The 21,753-nt window shown below is 35.3% G+C and overlaps 1 protein-coding gene across 3 annotated transcripts in view; it reads right to left on the bottom strand.

Moving 5' to 3' along the window:
• Nucleotides 1-21,753, bottom strand: part of LOC138704977 (probable multidrug resistance-associated protein lethal(2)03659) — a 456,593-nt gene that overhangs the window by 156,156 nt on the left and 278,684 nt on the right. For 2 of the 3 annotated variants that reach the window (XM_069833477.1, XM_069833478.1), the window contains one exon: nt 11,770-11,926. The exons of the other annotated variant lie outside the window; for it this stretch is intronic. In XM_069833477.1, coding sequence (XP_069689578.1) covers nt 11,770-11,846 — 77 coding nt within the window. In that variant the 5' untranslated portion in view covers nt 11,847-11,926. The remainder of the gene's footprint in view (nt 1-11,769; nt 11,927-21,753) is intronic. 3 annotated transcript variants of the gene reach the window in all.

Genomic DNA, 21,753 nt, shown 5'->3' with positions numbered 1-21,753 from the left:
TTGTAGCAATTAATATTTTTGCTATTACTTAATTTGATGGATTTTTACTTATGTTTTTATTTTGTTAATTGGTGGAAGTTTTGCAAGTTTAGCATTCTGTGGTGAACCATATGGATTCTAACATTAAGTGCTAATTCACTTGTAATGAAGTCCACAAGTCTACAGTTATACTAATTGTATTAATTGAAATAATTTCAGTTGCAATGATGGGGGAAACTGGAAGTGATAGCAAGGACAACCAGCAAAACTTGCATTCAATTGTGGTATAAAAAAGAATCAATTTTGATTAGTCATAGGGACGTTATTTTGCGTACTGTAAATTTTGCAGCACAAATGTCATGATTAGGGTACGGATTTTTAGGTCGTTAAAGTGTAATATTAGGTACCTAAAATAGGCTTAAAAGTGTAGGAAATAGTCTCTAAAGAATTGCAAATAGGCTCTAACAAAAAATAATGTTTTGTTTAAAAACATGTTCCAAATCATCAGGAATTCACTTGTAGAATTCAATAATTTTAAATGCTTATACACCGTTACCACCACTACTACTAAAAATACAAGAACAACAAATACAGTACCGGTATCTAACTAATTATACATAAACTAAACAATTAAATGTGAAAAATAAGTTTTAGACATAAATTCAGTACATAAATAAGCCAAATATAATCAATTTTTACCAAACCTTGTCCATTAATGTCCATAATTAGCTTATATAAATTACTAATATTTTTTCTTAATTTTCGACTAAAAAGCATGTCGTCTGTTACTCAACACAAATTTGTATGCTGAAAATGAACGCTCCACATCCACTGAAGTAACAGGAGCGTATTTCAATTTTGACACTAGTTGGACAGGCATGTTACATTGTAAATCCGTGTTCTTTCCTGTTAGGATATCTGAAGCAGTACGCAGGTCCTTCAGTCCTACATTCCTCTGCAGAACTTCCTCCAGTTTATCCCGTACTTTATTCAACAGGCATCTATAATGAACACCAATCAAAATACCCCTCACTTCTCGTGAAAAACAACTGAATAGACTACAGTGGACAGTGGACTTTATGCTGTCAGCAAACAGCTGGATACATTAAGAAGATTGATTGATTTCCAACAGAATCAGGAACACATTCGGAATTTAAAATACAAATTTTTCAAATAAGAATGGGTGTTTTGACCTATTAGAGATAAAACATACTTAATAGGTCAAAATAGGCTTTGTCGTCATAATAGGCATTTTTAGGTGCTATTAAAATACCAATTTTAGGCATAGTTTTATATGAAACGTGCACTTGCAAGTTTCTATGAACTTCTCTTTTAAGGATTAAAATAGGTTTTTACCTAAAATCCGAAGTCTAGTCATGATATCGACAAGTTAAGACACACTCATTAAACACAGTATAACATATAATGAACTGTACCTGTTATGAATAATAAATGTAATATTGTTTGGTATTTATGAAGGTGATAAAGACAACAGTTTTGTTCGATGACATTCAAGATAAATTATAAATTGACGATTGAATTGTTTATTAAATAAAAACATTAATACCGGTACTATATTTTCTAATATAGAGATATTGAAATTGGTGACAAGGATGAAATAGAAAATGTCTGAAAAGGCAATTATTATAAAAGGAACAATAGGAACATTGCTGAATTCAGTATTTATTTATTTCTCTAATGGCTAAGGAACATAATATTTAAAAAGTCAATCTGTTCATCTAATTCATCATTTTAGTCCCAGTCTCCCAGTTTTTTCCAGACTTGGATGTAGGCCCTACTGTGTACAGCTGGACAGTGTATTAAGTGGTCCCTATCCTTATCTTCATGGAGATCACAGAGGTTGCAGATGTGTGTATGAAGAATCCCAAAACAACATAGATATTTGGCGAGAATATCATGACCAGTATGAAGGCAGAACACAGCAGCAGCTTCTCTTCTCAGCCAGTTGGGTACACTATGCATGGAAATTCTCCAGGATTTGTCTGTACTTTTTTATTCCAACTGTCTAAAATATTGTTCCTTCAGTTACGTTTTAGTGTATAATTTGGAAGAATGATAAGATGCTTCTGTCCTGATGAGCATGGCAGCTCTTTTTGTTAATATATCGGCCTGTTCACTTCCGATAATTTGACAATGCCCAAGGATTCATTGCAGTAGGACTTTCTTCTTAGATATTTTACAATAGTCATAGATTTCCATTAATGTAGGGGATCCTATTGAACCAATTGTTTCTATAGTGGATCTTGAATCACTTAGGATGGCAACCTTGAAAAACTTCTCAAGATGCAATAGGAGCTGGTTTAATGCTCTGAAAATAGCCTCAATTCCTCCATAGAATATTATTATGTCTTGTCTGATGGGTTTTAGAAGAAGAATGTGGCACTGTATACCCCTGCTCCTATTTTTGGAGAATCATGCATTTGAGAATCGTCAAGTTCAGTGTATTTGCTGTTAATGGTGTCCAATGCCAAAAGCTTGAGATACCTAATGTCGGTATCGGTATTTTTTTTTTTTTAGCAAATGTTGGTTTAAATTAGTAGAGTAACCATGGCATTCCATTTTGATTGGGTTCTGTGCTTGTATCAGGGGTTGAGGTTTATTTGATGTTAAAAAGTATTGTACCTTCAATTTTTGTACTTTCTGAACGAATCCATGTAGTGTTTTAAGATATCTTTCTTTGTGTCTGTGCTCCAACTGGAGTTCTGATAAATTTTCCATGTAAATTTAACAGGATTGACCTCTCTTCCATCATTTTATGTATACACTCGAATGCATTGATTGTTGGACAGTATAAACAATATGTTACCTACCACACTCCCTACCCAGTGTATGAGTGGCAGTGGGAAGGAAGATAATTAAATTTGTTGTTACATCTTCTGATCATCAATGCACACAAGTATACAGGCCTAAAGTCTGCAAGATTCAACAATATATCCACAGGAGTTACTTTTATCTGCTCTGAGAGCCTGATTGTGGACCTTCTCATATTTTGTCTGTTGAAGAGAGAAGTGTTTCTCAACAATATAACATTCCAGGAAAGAATGGTAAGTGGTGGCTAAGGTTGAACGAACACACCCTCATTTACTGTCTGTGAGGCAAAATGGTCTACAAACTCGGCAAGAGAAAATCTGATTCATACACAATGAAAGGCAACCCTATACATTCTTTTCAGAATGAAAGTGTATCTGTAAGACTATTACAGTGGAATTCAGGAGAAATACCACAAAGCAAAAGATAGAACTTTGTATTTACTGGACTTATGAAAATGTTCAAAACCATGTTGGATTTCTGCACAGAAGTGTTCACTCTTCTCAAAATAATTTTTACTAATCTCATGACTACTGCTTAGCCTGAAGTGTTTTTCTACGCTGAAAAAGTGAAGACTTTACTAAGAAGTACAATAACAAGACCGTCTTGCTGCTTTAGCAATGTTAAGCGTAGAAGAAGTGATAATTGAAAATATTAATTTCAATGATAAAGTGATTAATCAATTATATAGCTGAAAAGAAAGAAGTCTAGACTTTGTGTTCAAATAAAATTGTGAAGAGAACAGTGAAATATTACCTCCAATAAAATTAATAACACAAACTAATATAGTATTTTTTAAATTAAATTTTTTAGTGTATAGTGTTTCAAACTTTAATTATAAACAAATATAAATATCAACGACAACAAGAGCAGCAGTGGAAACCAAAAAGGGCGGGATCAGTAATTAATTATGGCTTCAGCTTCAATACAGGTAAAATTTAGTAATCCCTAATATTAATTTTCACTGTGGTGTTGGTACATAAGACATAATAATGCTGTAGCCTATATTGAAAATTTTAGTGCAGCCCTATCACGCTAAAATCTCACCAGCCACCTCTGCAGTCTTGTAATCCTGCCATAAATTTATTATGAAAATACGCGCCACTTTTATTATCGACTTTGTTTTGTACGGAAATTTAAGTTAGAAGTCTCTGAAAAGGTATTAAGTAAAATTAAAACAAGGGAGTTAACGAAACGAACACTATTGACTTTAAACAATGTTTATTCTTATCAATTTATGTCACTTGACAGTACTTTTCACTTATCTTTCTGTCTAACATTAGTCAACCTTTCATTCATAGTTCATTCATGTTTGCTGATTTCAAAATCAAATATTTGCAAACATTTATACAAATCAAAATAATAATTTCAACATTTATTTATGAAGTAAAGATCAGCCAGAGAAATTATTGATTTTTACATTATTAAATAAACTTTTATTAAAATATGGGACTTTTGCATGTCCCGACAAAAATTACGGGGACGCCTGACACCTACACCAAAAAAGGGGACTGTCCCGTTTTTTACGGGATGTATGGTAAACTTACATTGTTGTGTCAAACATATTCTAAAATCAAGACACATTTGTACAATAAAATTATTCTTTCAGTTCTTCACCATCATTTCACAGGTATAACGTTCTTTTGATAAATGTTTTTTTGTTTATATATTTTACAACGCTTTATCAGCTGCTATGGTTATCTAGCATCTGAATGAGATGAAGGTGATAATGCCAACGAAATGTGTCCATAATCCACAGTACATCGCCGAAAGTTACCCAGCATTTGCTCTTAATGGGTTGAGGGAAAACCTAGGAAAAAAACCTCAACCAGGTAACTTGTCCCAACCAGGATTTGAACCCAGTTCCGCTCATTTCACGGTCAAGCATGCTAACCGTTACTCCACAGCGGTGAACTGGTAAATCTGTTACTTCTTGGAATAATTACAGTTTAGACATTCCGAAATATTGCAACATCACCTGCAAATTTACTTCGGAAATGGGCAGGCGACAATATTAATTTTAAAACGGGAGAAAACAAATCTTCTGTCAAGCTTGTTGAAAATAAGTAGCCTACGGAATAAACGGATACATTTCAGAACACTGATACCTTCCTTTCCCTCTTACTCCAAAATTCCAATCTTGTACACACAAAATAAATTATTGGCACTGAAAAGTGCCTTTTCGTAAATATGATTATGCGAATTCGACAAACACAGACAAATCTGTTCTTTTTAGTACCGGTATTTAAAAATAATTGTCAGTGAAATTTTCCCCTCTGTTTTTCTTTGACCCTGTCGTATATCATGAACTACCGCTTCCGAATAATGGGCAAGAGAAGCAGAACATATACTGTCACAGTTCTCATAAATTTTCTAGTGTACACATAGTTTTTACCATTCTTTGCTTTCTGAACAATATTGAGATCTGGTGTTGACTGCCCTAGATTTTTAATTCTAATTTTATCTTCTAATGCTGCTTATAAAAAGCAGTTTTGACGTTTTGAGTAATGAATCGACGGAGTTCATCATGACAAAATATAGAATATGCGCGTGCTTTTAAAATGTCCACAGCAGAAGCTTATGAACCCTATAAACTTGCACACACTGTTTCGAAAGTGGAAAATAACCCCTATTTTTAATGGACTCCTGCGGAAAGACACGCCAACATAGACCGGTAACTCGTAGATAATAAACTTAAAACTATTTGCTAGATTATATAAAAGTACCCCTATTTACACAAATATTAAAAATGTATTTCAATATAACTATATTTATGAAAAACATAAAGAGGAAAAATGGGCTATATTATAAAAAACATTTATTTATTTCAAAGTAACATCTTTAACAGTATGTAGGCAGTATTGTTTCGTCGACTGCTACAAATCAAAGAATATAAAAGGGAAGAGAGCAAGTTTCACAAAAATAAAGTGAAAAAGAGCATACTGGGCTGCACAATAATAAGCACGATGTTGTGTAAAAAACGAGTCAGAAAGAAAACATTATAACTCGTTGCTGAAAAAGCAGGACAAAATATCATAGAGGGGCAAGGTGAAGTCACAGTCTAGTATATACAGTCACGAAGCTCAATACGTAGGCATGGATGAATATATATATATATTTATATATTTATCCATGACGTAGGAAATTAGCTTCCATAACTGCCCTAGACTGTAATGAAGTGCTGTTCTGCGCATGAGCAGACAGGTAACTATAACCATGGTTGCCAGATTGGGCTACAAGTAGCCAATTGGGCTATTTAAAATTTTAATTGGCTATTGATTTTTACCATTGGGCTACTTGCGACTTTTTGGCCTACTCAAAAATTTTCGGGGCTATTTTTTTCTGATTTGAATTTGTGGAAAATCAATAATAATAGGTGTAGTAACAGTCTTCCTCTCCGTGAAAAAACCTGTTACAGTGTACGTCTCGCTTTATTCCACCACCACCTTAACCACGAGAAACGACGTACCTATGCGAAATATATATTTATTGTACATGTCACATGACCAAGCCAGTGTAAGGGGATTTTCTCGTTTTACGATCACCAGTGCCAGCAGAAATGCAGTGGCGAAGTGCAGCCTGCAGGCACATAATAATCAATTGCTATTTTCCTCCAATTCAAGCGTTAGTATTTTTGTGAATGCCAATGTAGTTTATTACAATAATCTTAAATTAGGAACTAGGATCTTTTGTAAAAGTGATATACAGTTTTTAAGTTATATTAGAGAATTAATTTTTTTACTTTTTTGTATCCTAATTATAATGTAGGCTAATTATTCAATTCTGAGTCCTATAGTGAAAGAATTTTAAGAGATCTGTGTTTGTTATAGAAGTGATATACAGTAACATTTTTAAATTGTGTTAGTGAATAACTTTTTTATACATTTATTTTGTTTTGTAATTTTACTGAAAATGGAAATATTTATTATTTCGTTCTGTAATGCTGAAAATGGGAAAGTGGGAGAAGTATCTCAAAACGTTTAATAGGCAGTGGTTAAATGATACTTCATTCTCAGACTGGCTTCAGGATGTGAAAGACGACAGCAATAAAGCAAATTGTAAAGTTTATGAAGTTCAAATTAGTGCTCATAAAGGAGACTTGGAAAAAAAAAACATTCCAATTCAATTAAACATATATAATCCGCGAAATATAAATTTGCCATTTATTTTGGGCTACTTTTTCTGAATTTTGGCTACTTTTCCAGCAAGCTTTCGCTACTTTTAGTTATACCAATATGGCAACCCTGACTATAACGTCATTGGAGCAAACACTGCTAGCTTTGCTGAATTGAGAATTAGCACGTCAGAAATGTTTGAGAGTAAGGATGGATTCCATTGAGTCTATAGTACAAATCTGAGAGCATAAAAAGAAGTATCGAAAATAGTTAACTATTATAAGTGGAATTTGTATTGTGTGAGGTTTTTTTTAACAATATATTTAAATGATAATTTTATGGCGTGCTGCAGCACGTTAGCACGTAGGGAGAAGCCGCCACTGCTTCAGTCTAGGTCTTCTGTTGACTAGTTTCAATAACTGAAAAAAAAAAATTATATCCTGGACCGGGAGTTAAACCTGAAAGCTCAGTGGTTAGAACACCAGCATTTAAAACTGAGTTCAAGTCCCGGTCCAGGATAGAACTTTCCTCTTTCAGTTATTCAATATTTATGCTGATCATCGGATTTTACTTATAGGCCTATATACAATCTATTATTTCAGAGTTGAGCATATTTTCTAAGTGGTGCAATTTCTTCTCCGTGTTTACATTTTATTTCAGCTGAAAGTCTAATATTGGGGTCCAGCATCCGTGGCAGTGTTGGAATTTGCTCCCATGACATTTTTTCTGCATACAAAACATTGTTGACAGATAACATAAAAAGATTTGCACCAGAAAATTTAGACATGTGGCTTGTCATATTATACTGTATTGTAATCAACACACTTATTTAAAAAATGTGCCATATTTCAGATCACTTATCAGGAACAAAGTAAGTTGGCCTGTTTCCTGTTATCAATTATTTAATTATTTGTACAATAAAGACTCGTGTGTTATAATTGTGATGAAAAGGCTATTTTATAAACAAAAAAAGCTAAAATGGTCTTTAAAAATCCAAACCTTAATGATGACAGTGAAAAGATTACCATTGTAGTAATAGCGTTTAAAACAACTGCGTACTAGCACACTATACCGTGACATTGATGGTATAGGTCGCGCCAGGGATTTTGGCAGATGGATTTTCTTAATGTGAACTGGAGAGCGAGTTCCTCATCGCTGCAAGATCGGCTGTTATCTCTGTCGCAGTGGAATGGGTAGGACATAAGAGTAAACATGCACGCTCGAGTATTTGTGCACTCTGAACAGTCACCTCCAAAAACTAAACAAATATTACAGTAGTCTACATGTGTCTTTGGTATTCCCAAGAAACTTGTTCGATTAATTAAAATGTGTCTCAATGAAACTTACAGCAGAGTCCGTATAGGTCAGTTTCTATCTGATGCTTTTCCAATTCACTGCGGGCTAAAGCAAGGAGATGCACTATCACTTTACTTTTTAACTTCGCTCTAGAATATGCCATTAGGAAAGTTCAGGATAACAGAGAGGGTTTGGAATTGAACGGGTTACATCAGCTTTTTGTCTATGCGGATGACGAGAATATGTTAGGAAAAACTCCACAAACGATTAGGGAAAACACAGAAATTTTACTTGAAGCAAATAAAGCGATAGGTTTGGCAGTAAATCCCGAAAAGACAAAGTATATGATTATGTCTCGTGACCAGAATATTGTACGAAATGGAAATATAATCTGTTATGGAAATATATATGTATATGGAAATATGTTAATCCTTAGTCAATAGATAAGACTGAGTTTTACGAAATACGAACATTAAGGAATGGAAAATGGGAGGCAGTAATGATCACAATAATTATACCGATTTATTTTGTTTAACCAGCAGACGTGCAGCCTTTAAACTTAAAACAAAGATTCACTCATAAAATTGGGTTAGACTATTCATCTCATCTCTCAGAATTGTTTCTAAAATGTATAAGGAAAGTACAGAAATACAATTTCATGTAGGCTACTCCCTTGAAATAACTTTTTTTTTTTTTTTTTTTTTTTTTTTACTTCCGAGCAGAGAGGAGAAAGAAAGAAGTCAACGATTTCAAAAATTCACTAAACTATATTTAACTAGAGACGTAAAATTTAAAATGAAGGTTACTCTCTATAATATTGATTAAACATTCTTAGATTTTTTAAATACCATATCCTAAGGTACTGATGAAAAGGCAGAAGAGAGTGGGAAATCTCATGTCATCCGATCTCGATGAAAGTCGATATCTGGGGATCTGTGCGATCACAGAATACGAATAAGGTATTATTTACTCCGACTTTGTCCCAAAAGTGGTGAAGTGTGACAAAAATGGGTGAAAAATTAAATTATATATCTTAGGGGTTTTCGAGACGAAAATTACGAATAATACAATTTGTGCGAATTCAATATGGCAGTTTCAGTACTATGAATTATATTTAAAAAAAATTAAACATCGGATATCGCACAGGTAACACACAGTATTTAAGGGGGTATGTAACACCTTTTGATAGTAGGCCTATACATTTAGTAAAATCCAAAGTGTAATTTCTACATATTCTGAATGAATGTTGTGCTGGAATTTAATATAGTCATCAGCCAATACCTCTAGATTAATAAACAACTTTTTAGAATCCATAAAATACAGTAATTATTGTGAATGGTAATTATATTTTTCAATTGGTGCAATTTGTGCAGGGAAAATTGGTTTCTCCGTTATTTTGTACGATTTCGAATATTTTAAAATGCTTTCTTCTCCGTTCTATTCACAATGTGCGTGTGAAGAAATTATTGCCCTTGTAATATCCATTACAATCCTATTTATTATACTCTTATATAAATCTAACTTCCGTAGCATGCAATTTTACCCAATTAACCAAATTATATTTTGATTACTAAGAAGAATCGTAATTTTATTAACTTGAATTGTCGCACCACCAGTAGACGATCCCTAGATTATTACTGGACAAATCTTGTATATTGATCTGGTAAGGGTATATATATATGCGCAATGCAATGCTTTTTCCTTTTAATTAAGAATTAATTTAATGTAGAAAATGTAGGAGACGTATTGTAAAATCATTGCGAACGGAAATAATTTACATTTATTAAAGATATTCTTTGAGTAGGACGGTACCGTGGTGTGTTTCATAATAGGGATAATTGATATGAGCTGCTGTTATGAAAATATGAACGACTCAGAATGTTATCGAATCTCATTCTCGTAGCTTACAGAAACAATATTGGCTCGCCTACTGGAAATGTCATCGAGGTCATCTGCCAAAATCGGTGCCTCCGACTATAACTACTGTCTGTTACTCAGGAGAAGACGAGCGGGAAGAATGTGACCTTGACTATCGCTGCTGATTATTATAAACATCGCACAGATAAGCATCCCAGTAGCCAGGTTATTACTCGTACAGGAAACATGAGTAACAATGCGTATGGAAATTAAAGCTAAGTTGAACAGAAGGAGACCTAATATTTCCACTTACTGCAGTACAAATATTGAACGTGTTGTCGTACATCAGCCGTGGTGAGAACGTGACTCGCGAAATATTGTGGCTCGCAGTGATAGCTGTACATTTCGGTTGCTTCTAACCTCCGCCAACCCCCACCCTCTCACTCACTGGAGTCAAACTCCGTTCCATTTGTATTTGTCTCTGACCTGCGAGTGGCATATGCCTTTCTCGAAACCATGTACGAAAGTTCCAAGTAGGACGGAGGACGCATTTTTTTGCTGTCAATATGATGAGAATATTAAATGTATGATTTGTTCACAAGTATTACGAGGAAAACGGTTGTATAACATAAAACGGCATCATACTACACGTTACTGATGAAACATTAAAAGGTTAAGTGTTATTGTTGTTGTTATCATCATCATCATCATCATCATCTCTGTACGTCGACCCTTTTTGAGCAGATGTACGAATAATGCGGTTAGCTCTTCAATTTGAACTCACTGATTTACTATGGGATGTCAAATGAAAGCTAGATATAAGGACTTGACAAATGTTGAACTTTCAAATCTTTGCCAAAAAATAAATATCCGAAGCTTCGTTCTTTCCCTTGCTCTGTTGAAGCCATGTTCGTTACAACTTACGTTTGTGAAAAATTATTTTCAAGAATTAAAATAGTAAAAACCAAATTTAGATCACGACTGACAGACAAATACCTTCGTGATCAACTACGACTGGCAGTAAGTGACATAATTCCTGATTTTGGAACTTTGTCCCAGAGACATTCTGAAGACAGTTAATTTTAGGTTGTGATATTGTTCATTTATTGTCCATTTCTTTCTTCGTTATACATACTAAACATTAGTTTGTAGCCTTGTACTGTATAAAATTATATTTCAGTGCTTGACGTAAGGAAAATGAAAATTCGTTAATAAGTCAGACAGTTGCTTCACTTCCCCCTCGGGTGTCCGCCTCCCTCCATAGGTGCTATGCACGGTTGCAGGTTACACAGTGGCTCGGCGCACGATTACATTTTCGCCACCGCTGTCGTACGTTATCTATTCACATCCCTTCCTCCTCAGTCCGCTCTCGTCTTCTCCTGAGTCACCGACAGTACAAGGCGGATCTGTGTGCGACTTAGAGAACGAAACAGGTTAGACGCGAAACGACTCGACGAGAGCAGTAGCAACAGTCCATGCATACTAACCTTGAGTGACAGATCCGCCTCTAGTGATAACTGACAACGAACGCGATTATATTGATGTCGATGATAACGAACATGGTTTCGAGGATGTAGGTGATACGGATGGCAATAGTGATAATGACGCTGACTGTTCTAAATTTATTGTGCATCAAATGAAAGCTATAAAAATATATTAAAATTAAATCCACAAATCAAGCTTGAGAGCTTACCAAAATGTTAGGGCTGAGAAGCTGTTAGCGGAGGCTCGAGGGTGTTTGGGTTTCTGGTGGTGCTTGCCGCTGTCCATTTTGTACTGTCACCGCGTTGCCCAGGCCTCCAGGCACCAACTATTGCTGCACATATGGCACACCTCCAAACTCTGGACTCCTTGAACACAGAAGACAATGAGTTTATAAATAAATAGCAGCAACTGACAGGTATCATCAAATAACTCACTGACCGATTGATTGATCGATCGATCATTCATTCATTCATTTCACGAGGGCTGAAGCCAGGACGAATCCTTGCACTTAGGCCGTTTAGGCCCATTGTACGCCTTTTTGTGATGATTGTCTAAGTCCGACGGATGACTTGAGTGGCATTCGTGAATCCGACGCTGAAAGGCTGGTCATACTTTCTAGTCCCTGCAGATAAGGTCCCATCATCTACTGACGAGCCCGGAGCCCCAAGTCCTTAGAACTTACATGAGCATCGGAAACCCGTATTACTCCTAGACATCACTCCAACCTATTTTTACAATTACAGATGATTGATGAAATATTGCCTCAGACTGAGGTTCTGGCTGATATGTACATCTATTATCAGGCAGTACATCTCACTTGACGGTATGTGTCAGAGGAAGAACAATTGTTTGTATGCATCTGAAGTCTGACTAGTGTAATATGTAGCCAGTCCGTGATGTATGCAATGGAGGGGGAAAGGAACTAGCCATCCTACTCCATTATCTCCTGGATTAGTTGTCTCATAAGTGATGACTCATTGGTATAACTCATGAGGCTCAAACCTGTCTTCGAATAGTTGACTAAATAACAGCAGAAGTGGAGAGTGTTGGTGGAATGAAATGGGGAAATGGGAGTACTCCGAGAAAACCCTCTGCATTGTCTATCACAAATTCCATCCCGATCTGGCCGGGTATCGAGCTCGGGCCGCCTGTATGGAAGGCCAGCGCGCTAGCACAGACGCAGCAGATATCGCACTTCAAATGCATTTAATTTTCCTCCTAGTGGCAGGTCAGATATGAGTAGGAGGGCACACACAACCTGGCTTCCTCTTGGAGGAAAATAAAACTGTTGGTCCCAAATCGTGAATTTACGACAAGTAAAAGAAACTATCCGTAGAGAAGAGTCGTGGCAAAATTTGTCTGCCGTTTACATTCACGTTGAATTTGTACGCTAGAAAGTACGTGTAAATATATTGGCTGGCAAGGAAGGGCACTTCTTTACCGGGCGTTGATAATGAGTTTGTAAAATGGTGAATGTTAGTGGGGGGAATTAACAGGAATGTCAGAGGAATTTTGCCCCCTAGTTCATGTTTACACTTTCACCTTATGAGAAGAGTAGGCTACATGTACGCAAACCGTTGAAATACACTTACGACTCAATAATGCTTTCATTTAGTGTTGTGCACTGGATCTAAGTATTAATTCCATTTTATCATTCTTTATTTTACTTTGTTGTTAAAATATAAAATATTTGAAATTTCACAGGCTTCTATGGCTAAGATACACGACCAGTTTCAAGCCGTCGTCTATGTCTGATATGTGTCGGTCATTACACGGCACACATTTCTTAACCTGGCTTCTTCTGAGAGGAAAACAAAGCTGTTGGTACCGAATCGCGATTTATGGCACGCAATAGAGGAGTTGAGGCAAAATGTGTCTGCCATTTATTGCCACGTTGAATTTCTACGCCGAATAAACTCTGCGGTAGAAAGCGTATGTAACTATGTTCGGTCGTTCAAATGAAACTCCACCATCGCTAATAAAAAGAAAGAAATTAACTTACTGCTTAACACTCGCCATGATAGTTAACACACTTGTCCCATAGTGACACCAGGTGACTGATATCGGCTTTATAGAATCCCTCAGATCTGGAGGTGAACCAATGTTTAACAGCATTTTGCACTGCTTCGTTCAATGTTAATGTGGTTCCCTTCAGGTTTTTTTCCCATTTTCAATAATATGGAAACAGTATTGAGATAAGTTTGTGTTATATATTATTTTAATGTACCGAAGTACATATGATGTTTCCATGCAGATATTCCGTGTCATCGTACGATGAAGGAGTAGTGGAACGGAGAAAAATTCTCTCCGGCACCGGAATTTGAACCCGGGTTTTGAGCTCTGCGTGCTGATGCTTTATCCACTAAGCCACACCGGATTCCCATCCCGGTGTCGGATCGAATCCTCTCAGTTTAAGTTTCACATCTTGGGTTCCCTCTGGTGGCCACTCTCTGCACTACGTCATAGATGTCTATGAACCTAGGACCAAGAGGAGTAGAAATAGAAGACTCCTCTTGCCTAGGACTAATGCCCACACATGTGCGGAGGTGCACTCGTTATGAGTGACTGGTTGGCCGAGATCCGACGGAATAAGCGCCGTCTTAAATCACAAGTGATTTAGGCATATCATATATATATATATATATATATATATATATATTATTTTAATGTAACGAAATACATATGATGTTTCCATATGTCCACATATGTGCGGAGGTGCACTCGTTATGTGGACATTAGTCCTATTTCAAGCTAGATGGACGGCAGTGTAGCTCAAAATAAAGACACTAGGACACGTCCGATGCAAGAACTGATCACCTTCCTTCTGATATTGTCTAAGTTCTTCTGGCAGAGACTCACACACACGTTGGGCTTTCTGCTCAGTACTTTGTGGCACTCACTGCGCGCAAACTTTTCGATACTGTAGCTTTTTGTGGAGAATTTTATGGATACTCCCTGGCGAATATTCAGCAATAAACTATTTCTCTTAACGTTATTATCCTATTCTCAGTGGCGGCTCGTGGCTGAAAATGAGAGTCTGCTACAATATGAAAATTTACTTTAAAAAAGTCGTTAAAATTGGGTTGATCTACTCCCAACACAAATTGTATTCCTGTCAATCTAACACCTGGAAATCTGTCAGAATCCGTTAAAATTAAAAAAAATAATAATAATAAGACCCACTCAATATATCTATATACAAATGAAAGTAAATATTAACGCAACTTCCTTACCAATCTTCATAATAATAATAATAATAATAATAATAATAATAATAATAATAATAATAATAATAATAATAGTAATAATAATAATAATAATAATAATAATAATAATAATAATAATAATAATAAATGCATTACATATTAATTGTCAATTTTACAACAGCACAGTTGCAATATTTACTATATGTCATGGGTTAAGCCGAAGTTGCGCAACCTGACAGAACCAGAATGTGATTCTTGAATTTAAATTTGAATTTTGATATTGTCCGACAGTCTCTGACATGGTCAGGGAGAGAATAGAATTCCAGAGGCGTGGAATCGATATGCTGAAAGATGATGAATGGAAAGGTAAACAAAACGAGATGCCAGGTAGAGGGTGTGGAGGTGTGGATGATTTTAAATAGTAATAAGAGGGATTTGAAGAATCTTCTTTCTCTAAGTGGATTCCAAGACAATTCTAGTGACGGTGTTACATGATCGAATTTTCTAATGTTACAAACGAAACGAACGCAGATATTGTGAACACGCTGTAGTCTATGGGCAAGATCAGTATTTAGATTCGTAAATAGAGAATCGCAATAATCAAAGTAAGGCATCACTAAAGTTTGGATCAGGTTCTTTTTAAGGCTGAGAGGTAAAACGTTGGTTAAGTGTCTGAGGGAATGAATTATGGGAAATATTTTCTTACATATGTAGATCACTTGACTTTGAAAATTTAAATTTGAATCTAAATATACTCCTAAATTTTTTATTGTCTTACTATATGTAATTGTGGTATTATTTATTTTTGTATTTGATACAGTGGCTAGATCTATTTTGTTTAATGCTCGTTGGTGGCTCATTATTATGGCTTGTGATTTGTCTGGATTTAATCTGGGTCAAAATTTTTGCGCCCATTGAGCTACAGATGCTAGATCTTCATTAATTCTGATCACAGAGTCACTGATTCTACAAGTTCGAGAATGAATATAAAGTTGTAAGTCGTCAGCGCATAGGTGGTGTTTAGAATATTTTAAGACCTTTGTTATGTCATTTATGTAAAGCGTAAAAAGTAATGGCCCAAGAACCGAGTCCTGAGGGATTCCGGACTTGACGGTACGCCAATTGGAAGAATGACCACCGACTGATACACATTGTTGGCGTTCGCGAAGGTAGGAATCGAACCAAGCTACGGCACTGTTAGAAAGATTGTAGTTTTTGAGTTTACATAAAAGGAGATCCGTGTCAACTGTGTCGAAAGCTTTGCTTAAGTCTAGTAATGTCAGTAGCGTTAGTTCTCCTCTGTCACTGGCATCTCGAGTGTCTTCAATCACTTTTAAAAGTGCAGTAGTAATATTATGTCCTGTTCGGAAAATAGACTGGTAATCATCAAGTAAGCAATGCTCAATGAGGTAGTTAGTCACTTGCTTATGTACTAGACACGACAACAGAGGCAGAGAGACAGAGACAGAGATATAGATAGAGAGAGACAGACAGATAGATAAATAAAATAAATAAATTTACTTACTTACAAATGGCTTTTAAGCAACCCGGAGGTTCATTCCGCCCTCACATAAGCCCGCCATCGGTCCCTATCCTGTGCAAGATTAATCCAGTCTCTACCATCATATCCCACCTCCCTCAAATCCATTTTATTATTATCCTCTCATCTACGTCTCGGCCTCCCCAAAGGTCTTTTTCCCTCCGCTCTCCCAACTAACACTCTATATGCATTTCTGGATTCGTCCATACGTGCTACATGCCCTGCCCATCTCAAACGTCTGGATTTAATGTTCCTAATTATGTCCGGTGAAGAATACAATGCGTGCAGTTCTGCGTTGTGTAACTTTCACCATTCTCCTGTAACTTCATCCCTCTTAGCCCCAAATATTTTCCTAAGAACCATATTCTCAAATACCCTTAACCTATGTTCCTCTCTCAGAGTGAGAGTCCAAGTTTCACAACCATACAGAACAACTGGTAATATAACTGTTTTATAAATTCTAACTTTTTTTGACAGCAGACTAGATGATAAAAGCTTCTCAACCGCATAATAACACGCATTTCCCATATTTATTCTGCGTTTAATTTCCTCCCGAGTGTCATTTATATTTGTTAATGTTGCTCCTAGATATTTGAATTTTTCCACCCCTTCGAAGGATAAATCTCCAATTTTTATATTTCCATTTCGTACAATATTCTGGTCACGAGACATAATCATATACTTTGATCGCTTTACTTGCTTAAAGTAAAATTTCCGTGTTTTCCCTAATCGTTTATGTATTTTCTCCTAACATATTCACGTCATCCGCAATAGACAAGAAGCTGATGTAACCCGTTCAATTCCAAACCCTGCCTGTTATCCTGAACTATCCTAATGGCATATTCTAAAGCGAAGTTAAAAAGTAAAGGTGATAGTGCATCTCCCTGCTTTAGCCCGCAGTGAATTGGAAAAGCATCAGATAGAAACTGACCTATACGGACTCTGCTGTACATTCAACTGAGAGACATTTAATTAATCGAACTAGTTTCTTGGGAATACCAAATTCAATAAGAATATCATATAATACTTCCCTCTTAACCGAGTCATATGCCTTTTTGAAATCTATGAATAACTGATGTACTGTACCCTTATACTCCCATTTTTTCTCCACTATCTGATCAATAGTCGATCTATTACGCCAAAACCGCACTGATGATCCCCAATAATTTTATCTACGTACGGAGCTAATCTTCTCAAAAGAATATTGGACAAAATTGTGTACGACGTCAACAAAAGTAATATTCCTCGAAGTTACCACAGTTGGTTTTGTCCCCCTTCTTAAAAATAGGTACAATTCTGGACTCCTTCCATTGTTCTGGTAAAATTTCCTTTTCCCAAATAGCAAGTACAAGTTTATAAATTTCGCTATATAATGCACTTCCACCCTCTTGTATTAATTCTGCTGGAATTTGATCGATACCTGGAGACTTGTACTTTTTCAGATTTTCTATCGCAATTTCGACTTCTGAAAGCGTGGGTTCGGGTATAAATGGCTCAGCAGTTTGTATTTCAATTTCGTCCCGATCATTTCTATTTGGCCTATGTACATTTAGTAGTTGCGCAAAATAGTTTTTCCATCTGTTTAGGACTGATGGAGAGTCTGCAAGCAAGTCACCATTCTCATCCTTGATCACGTTTACCCTTGGCTGATATCCATTCTTAAACTCCTTTATACCCTTATATGAATCTCTAATGTTTTTATTCTTACTATTTGTTTCTACCTCATTCAGTTTTTCCTTCAAGTAACCTCTCTTTTTATTCCTAAGTGTATGACTTGCTTCCCGTCTTTCATTGAAATAATTATCTCTATTCTCCTCAACTGGATCCTGTAAGAATTTCAATTTTGCCTGTTTCCTTCTTTCTACTGCAATGCACCAATCTTCATCAAACCACGGTTTCTTTTCCTTAGTTTCATAATAACCTATGCTCTGCTCAGCTGCAATTTTGATTCTATCTCTGATATTTTCCCACACGCTGTTAACATCTAATTCTTTCTCAACTTCGTCGGAACTTTCTAAAGTGGCAAATCTATTCGAAATTTCGACCTGATAATGTTGCTTAGTTTCCTCGTCCTTTCACAATATTGAATTAGTAATATTAACTTGTTGCTCTACTCGCTTGGCTACTGATAGTCTTTCTCTTAATTCTCCAATTACCAAATAATGGTCAGAATTACAGTCTGCACCCCTGAAAGTCCGAATGTCTACTATACTAGTATGTCTCCGTTTATCTATCAAGATGTGATCTATTTGGTTGTGTGTCAATCCATCTGGAGAAGTCCAAGTATATTTATGTACATGTAAATAAATAAATGAAATAAATAAACAAATGAAATAAATAAATAAATAAATAAATAAATAAATAAATAAGTAAATAAATAGTAAAAAAATGAATGAATGAATAAATAAATAAATAAATGGTAAAAATTACAATAATGCAATAAATCATAGTAAACTCAAAATTATTTACACTGACTACTTGCTTCATGAGGCTCTACACATTACAATGAATGACCGTAAACATTTTCAGTGTTTCAGATGAAACATTTATCCTTATTTCTGATAAAAAACATTTTCTTCTTCCCTAATGAAGTGCTCGCTACCAAAGCCTTTTATTAGAGCAATGATATCCAAGCGCCTAGCTTTGATTTGTCTTGACATGTTCGCCAACAGCAGACCTGAAGTGTGCACTCTGTACATATTTATACTGTTGCGGGTTGCTTGGAGCCTCTAGGTGACCAAACGTAGGACTCTGCTTGTAAGGCATGCAGCCTAAAAATTTTCAAATCAATAAAAGGGCTCGTACTTTGAATCAGAAGTATGTTCCACTGGTTCCTCATCATAGCTGGGTTCCAACGTCTTTCGTAGCGTTTTGACGTGAATCCGTATTTAAAATCAGACCGACTACAGAGGGGATACCAGAATGGAAACGGCGATGTAACGTTTGCAGGGTGATCAATTACGACACAGTAACTTTGTGATTAATAACTGTGGCCAGGAAGTTCATGCCCTAAAAACCTACTAAATATGCATACAAGTATGCATATTTAGAAATCTTAAAATATGCCAATAAAAAATATGGAGTAACAAAATTCTTTATTTCTTGATATCGCTAATAAAAATAAGTACCGGTAATAATAATAATAATAATAATAATAATAATAATAATAATAATAATAATAATAATAAACAATACATGTAATATAACACGCTACAAATACCATTCCACACACCATCTCTTTATTCTTCATCTTTCACTGTTGCTACTTCTCGTCACTGGAATTCTATGCCACCTGAAGTCAAGGGCTGCCTATCTTTAATTTCTTTTAAATGTAAATTAGAAAAATATGTTATGATGAGTTGCCAGATCTAACGCGTTGTAAATATTTAATGCAATGTGTTCCACTATATATATATATATATATATATATATATATATATATATATATGTGTTTCTTATTTTTATTGTGTAATCATGTAAATCGTGTTTATTTATCACTTAACACCAGTATGTATCCCACTGTGTTGTTTTTTTATTATTAATCTATTTTTATTGTGTATATTTTATTCAATCGTCGGTTTATGGTTTAATTATGTGAATCCTACTTAATTACTTGTAATCTAATACTAATATGTATACTAATGTGTTTATTTTTATTTTTACTGTGTGCATTTTTTATTGAATTAACGGCTTCTGTTTTTATGTGATTCGTATTTGATTCTAACAATATTAATATGAATAATTTCAAGGAAAAAATTGTTCCGGGGCCGGGTATCGAAACTCTGTGTGACTTGAAATTGTGGTTTTCTGTGCACTCGATGTGGATCTCTGGCGTTTCGTCAGCCCACGCGAGTTGTGTGGATATAAAGGGAAAAGTTGAGACAGTGTCGGGTGGAGTTCCCGGGTAGCTCAGTTAGCAGAGAGCTGGTACCTTCAACCAGAGGTCCCGGGATCGAAACCCGGCCCCGGAACAATTTTTTCCCTTGAAATTATTCAAATATGCTTTACAGGGAGCCTTACCTGAAAGACTAGATTTGCACAACATTAATATGTATTCATCAGTAACGGCTCGCAGTAAAAAAATAGGTGAAGTGCTGTTTACATACCAAATGCATGAACAGTTTTACCAATATAATGAGGGGGCCTACTATTCGTAAACTATGTACAATTTTACTAGTTCTAGAACACATGCAAACAGAAAAACTAATTTATTTCAGGACTCCTCCAATTTCTTGCATGCCAAGTCAATCCTTCCATCGTTTAGTTACGTAGCATTCCAAGTGAAATTTTCAATATTTCCAAACAGAAAAGCTTCTTTCATCGGAAGAATTTTTTTAAGTTATTTTATACAACTTCTCTATTTTCTTAGCACGTTTTAAAACAAAGAACAAATGGAACACTATAGGTCGTCCAGAATTTATAACTTTTTTTATTCTCATATTTAAGTATACAAAACGGCATTTCTAATAAATTACAAACTGTTTTATTTTCGGGATACATATTTCGCACTTATTTATCAATATTTTCTATGTACTGGTACCTAAGTATTTGTATAATAGCACTATAACAATTAAACATGTAATATACACTATGATGTAGGATTAATACACTATATACACTTATCACTAATATGATCTAAATACATTAAGTAATAAGTTAATATATATGTACACAGTATTAAACTATATGTGTACATTTACGCACGCGTTATACTTTCAATACAAGAGCTGGAACAAAACTGGCAAGCTCATGAGAAGAAACAATATACGTCACGGAAAACAACTTTTAAAGTTTGCGAATGTAACCCAACTACCTTGCCTTTCGGTTTACTCTTCTAGCTTCACCTCATAATCGAAATACACGTTTACAGCACAATCTGTTGCTATCAATACCACGTCATTCTCTGTACTCAAGTTCTTTCTCAATAGCCATGGCCCGCTCATGGAATTCGCTGCAGCTGGAAATCAGGGTTAGTCTTAGTCCTCAGTTGTTTAAAATTAGGTTGTTTAGAAATATTTTAAATACAAAGAACTAGTTTTTAGGTATATGTATTTATTTATTATTATTATTATTATTATTATTATTATTATTATTATTATTATTATTATATTACACAGTCATTACTTTATTTTTCCATTAACACTTATATCTAGGTAATTGTCATTATCTCAATGTAACACGTGCTGTGCTTATCATACTAATTCTACTATTCCTTTAGTTATGAGATTACATTCATATACATTAATTCTTTTTTTTAAGTTAATACTGTATACTTACTTACAGTACTTACAAATGGCTTTTAAGGAACCCGAAGGTTCATTGCCGCCCTCACATAAGCCCGCCATCGGTCCCTATCCTGTGCAAGATTAATCCAGTCTCTATCATCATATCCCACCTCCCTCAAATACATTTTAATATTATCCTCTCATCTACGTCTCGGCCTCCC

Source organism: Periplaneta americana, chromosome 8 (genome assembly GCF_040183065.1).
Source record: "Periplaneta americana isolate PAMFEO1 chromosome 8, P.americana_PAMFEO1_priV1, whole genome shotgun sequence".
In the NCBI taxonomy this organism is placed as follows: domain Eukaryota; kingdom Metazoa; phylum Arthropoda; class Insecta; order Blattodea; family Blattidae; genus Periplaneta; species Periplaneta americana.
Note: the sequence above shows the minus strand (reverse complement) of the source record. Positions and strands in the feature narration are given on the sequence as shown.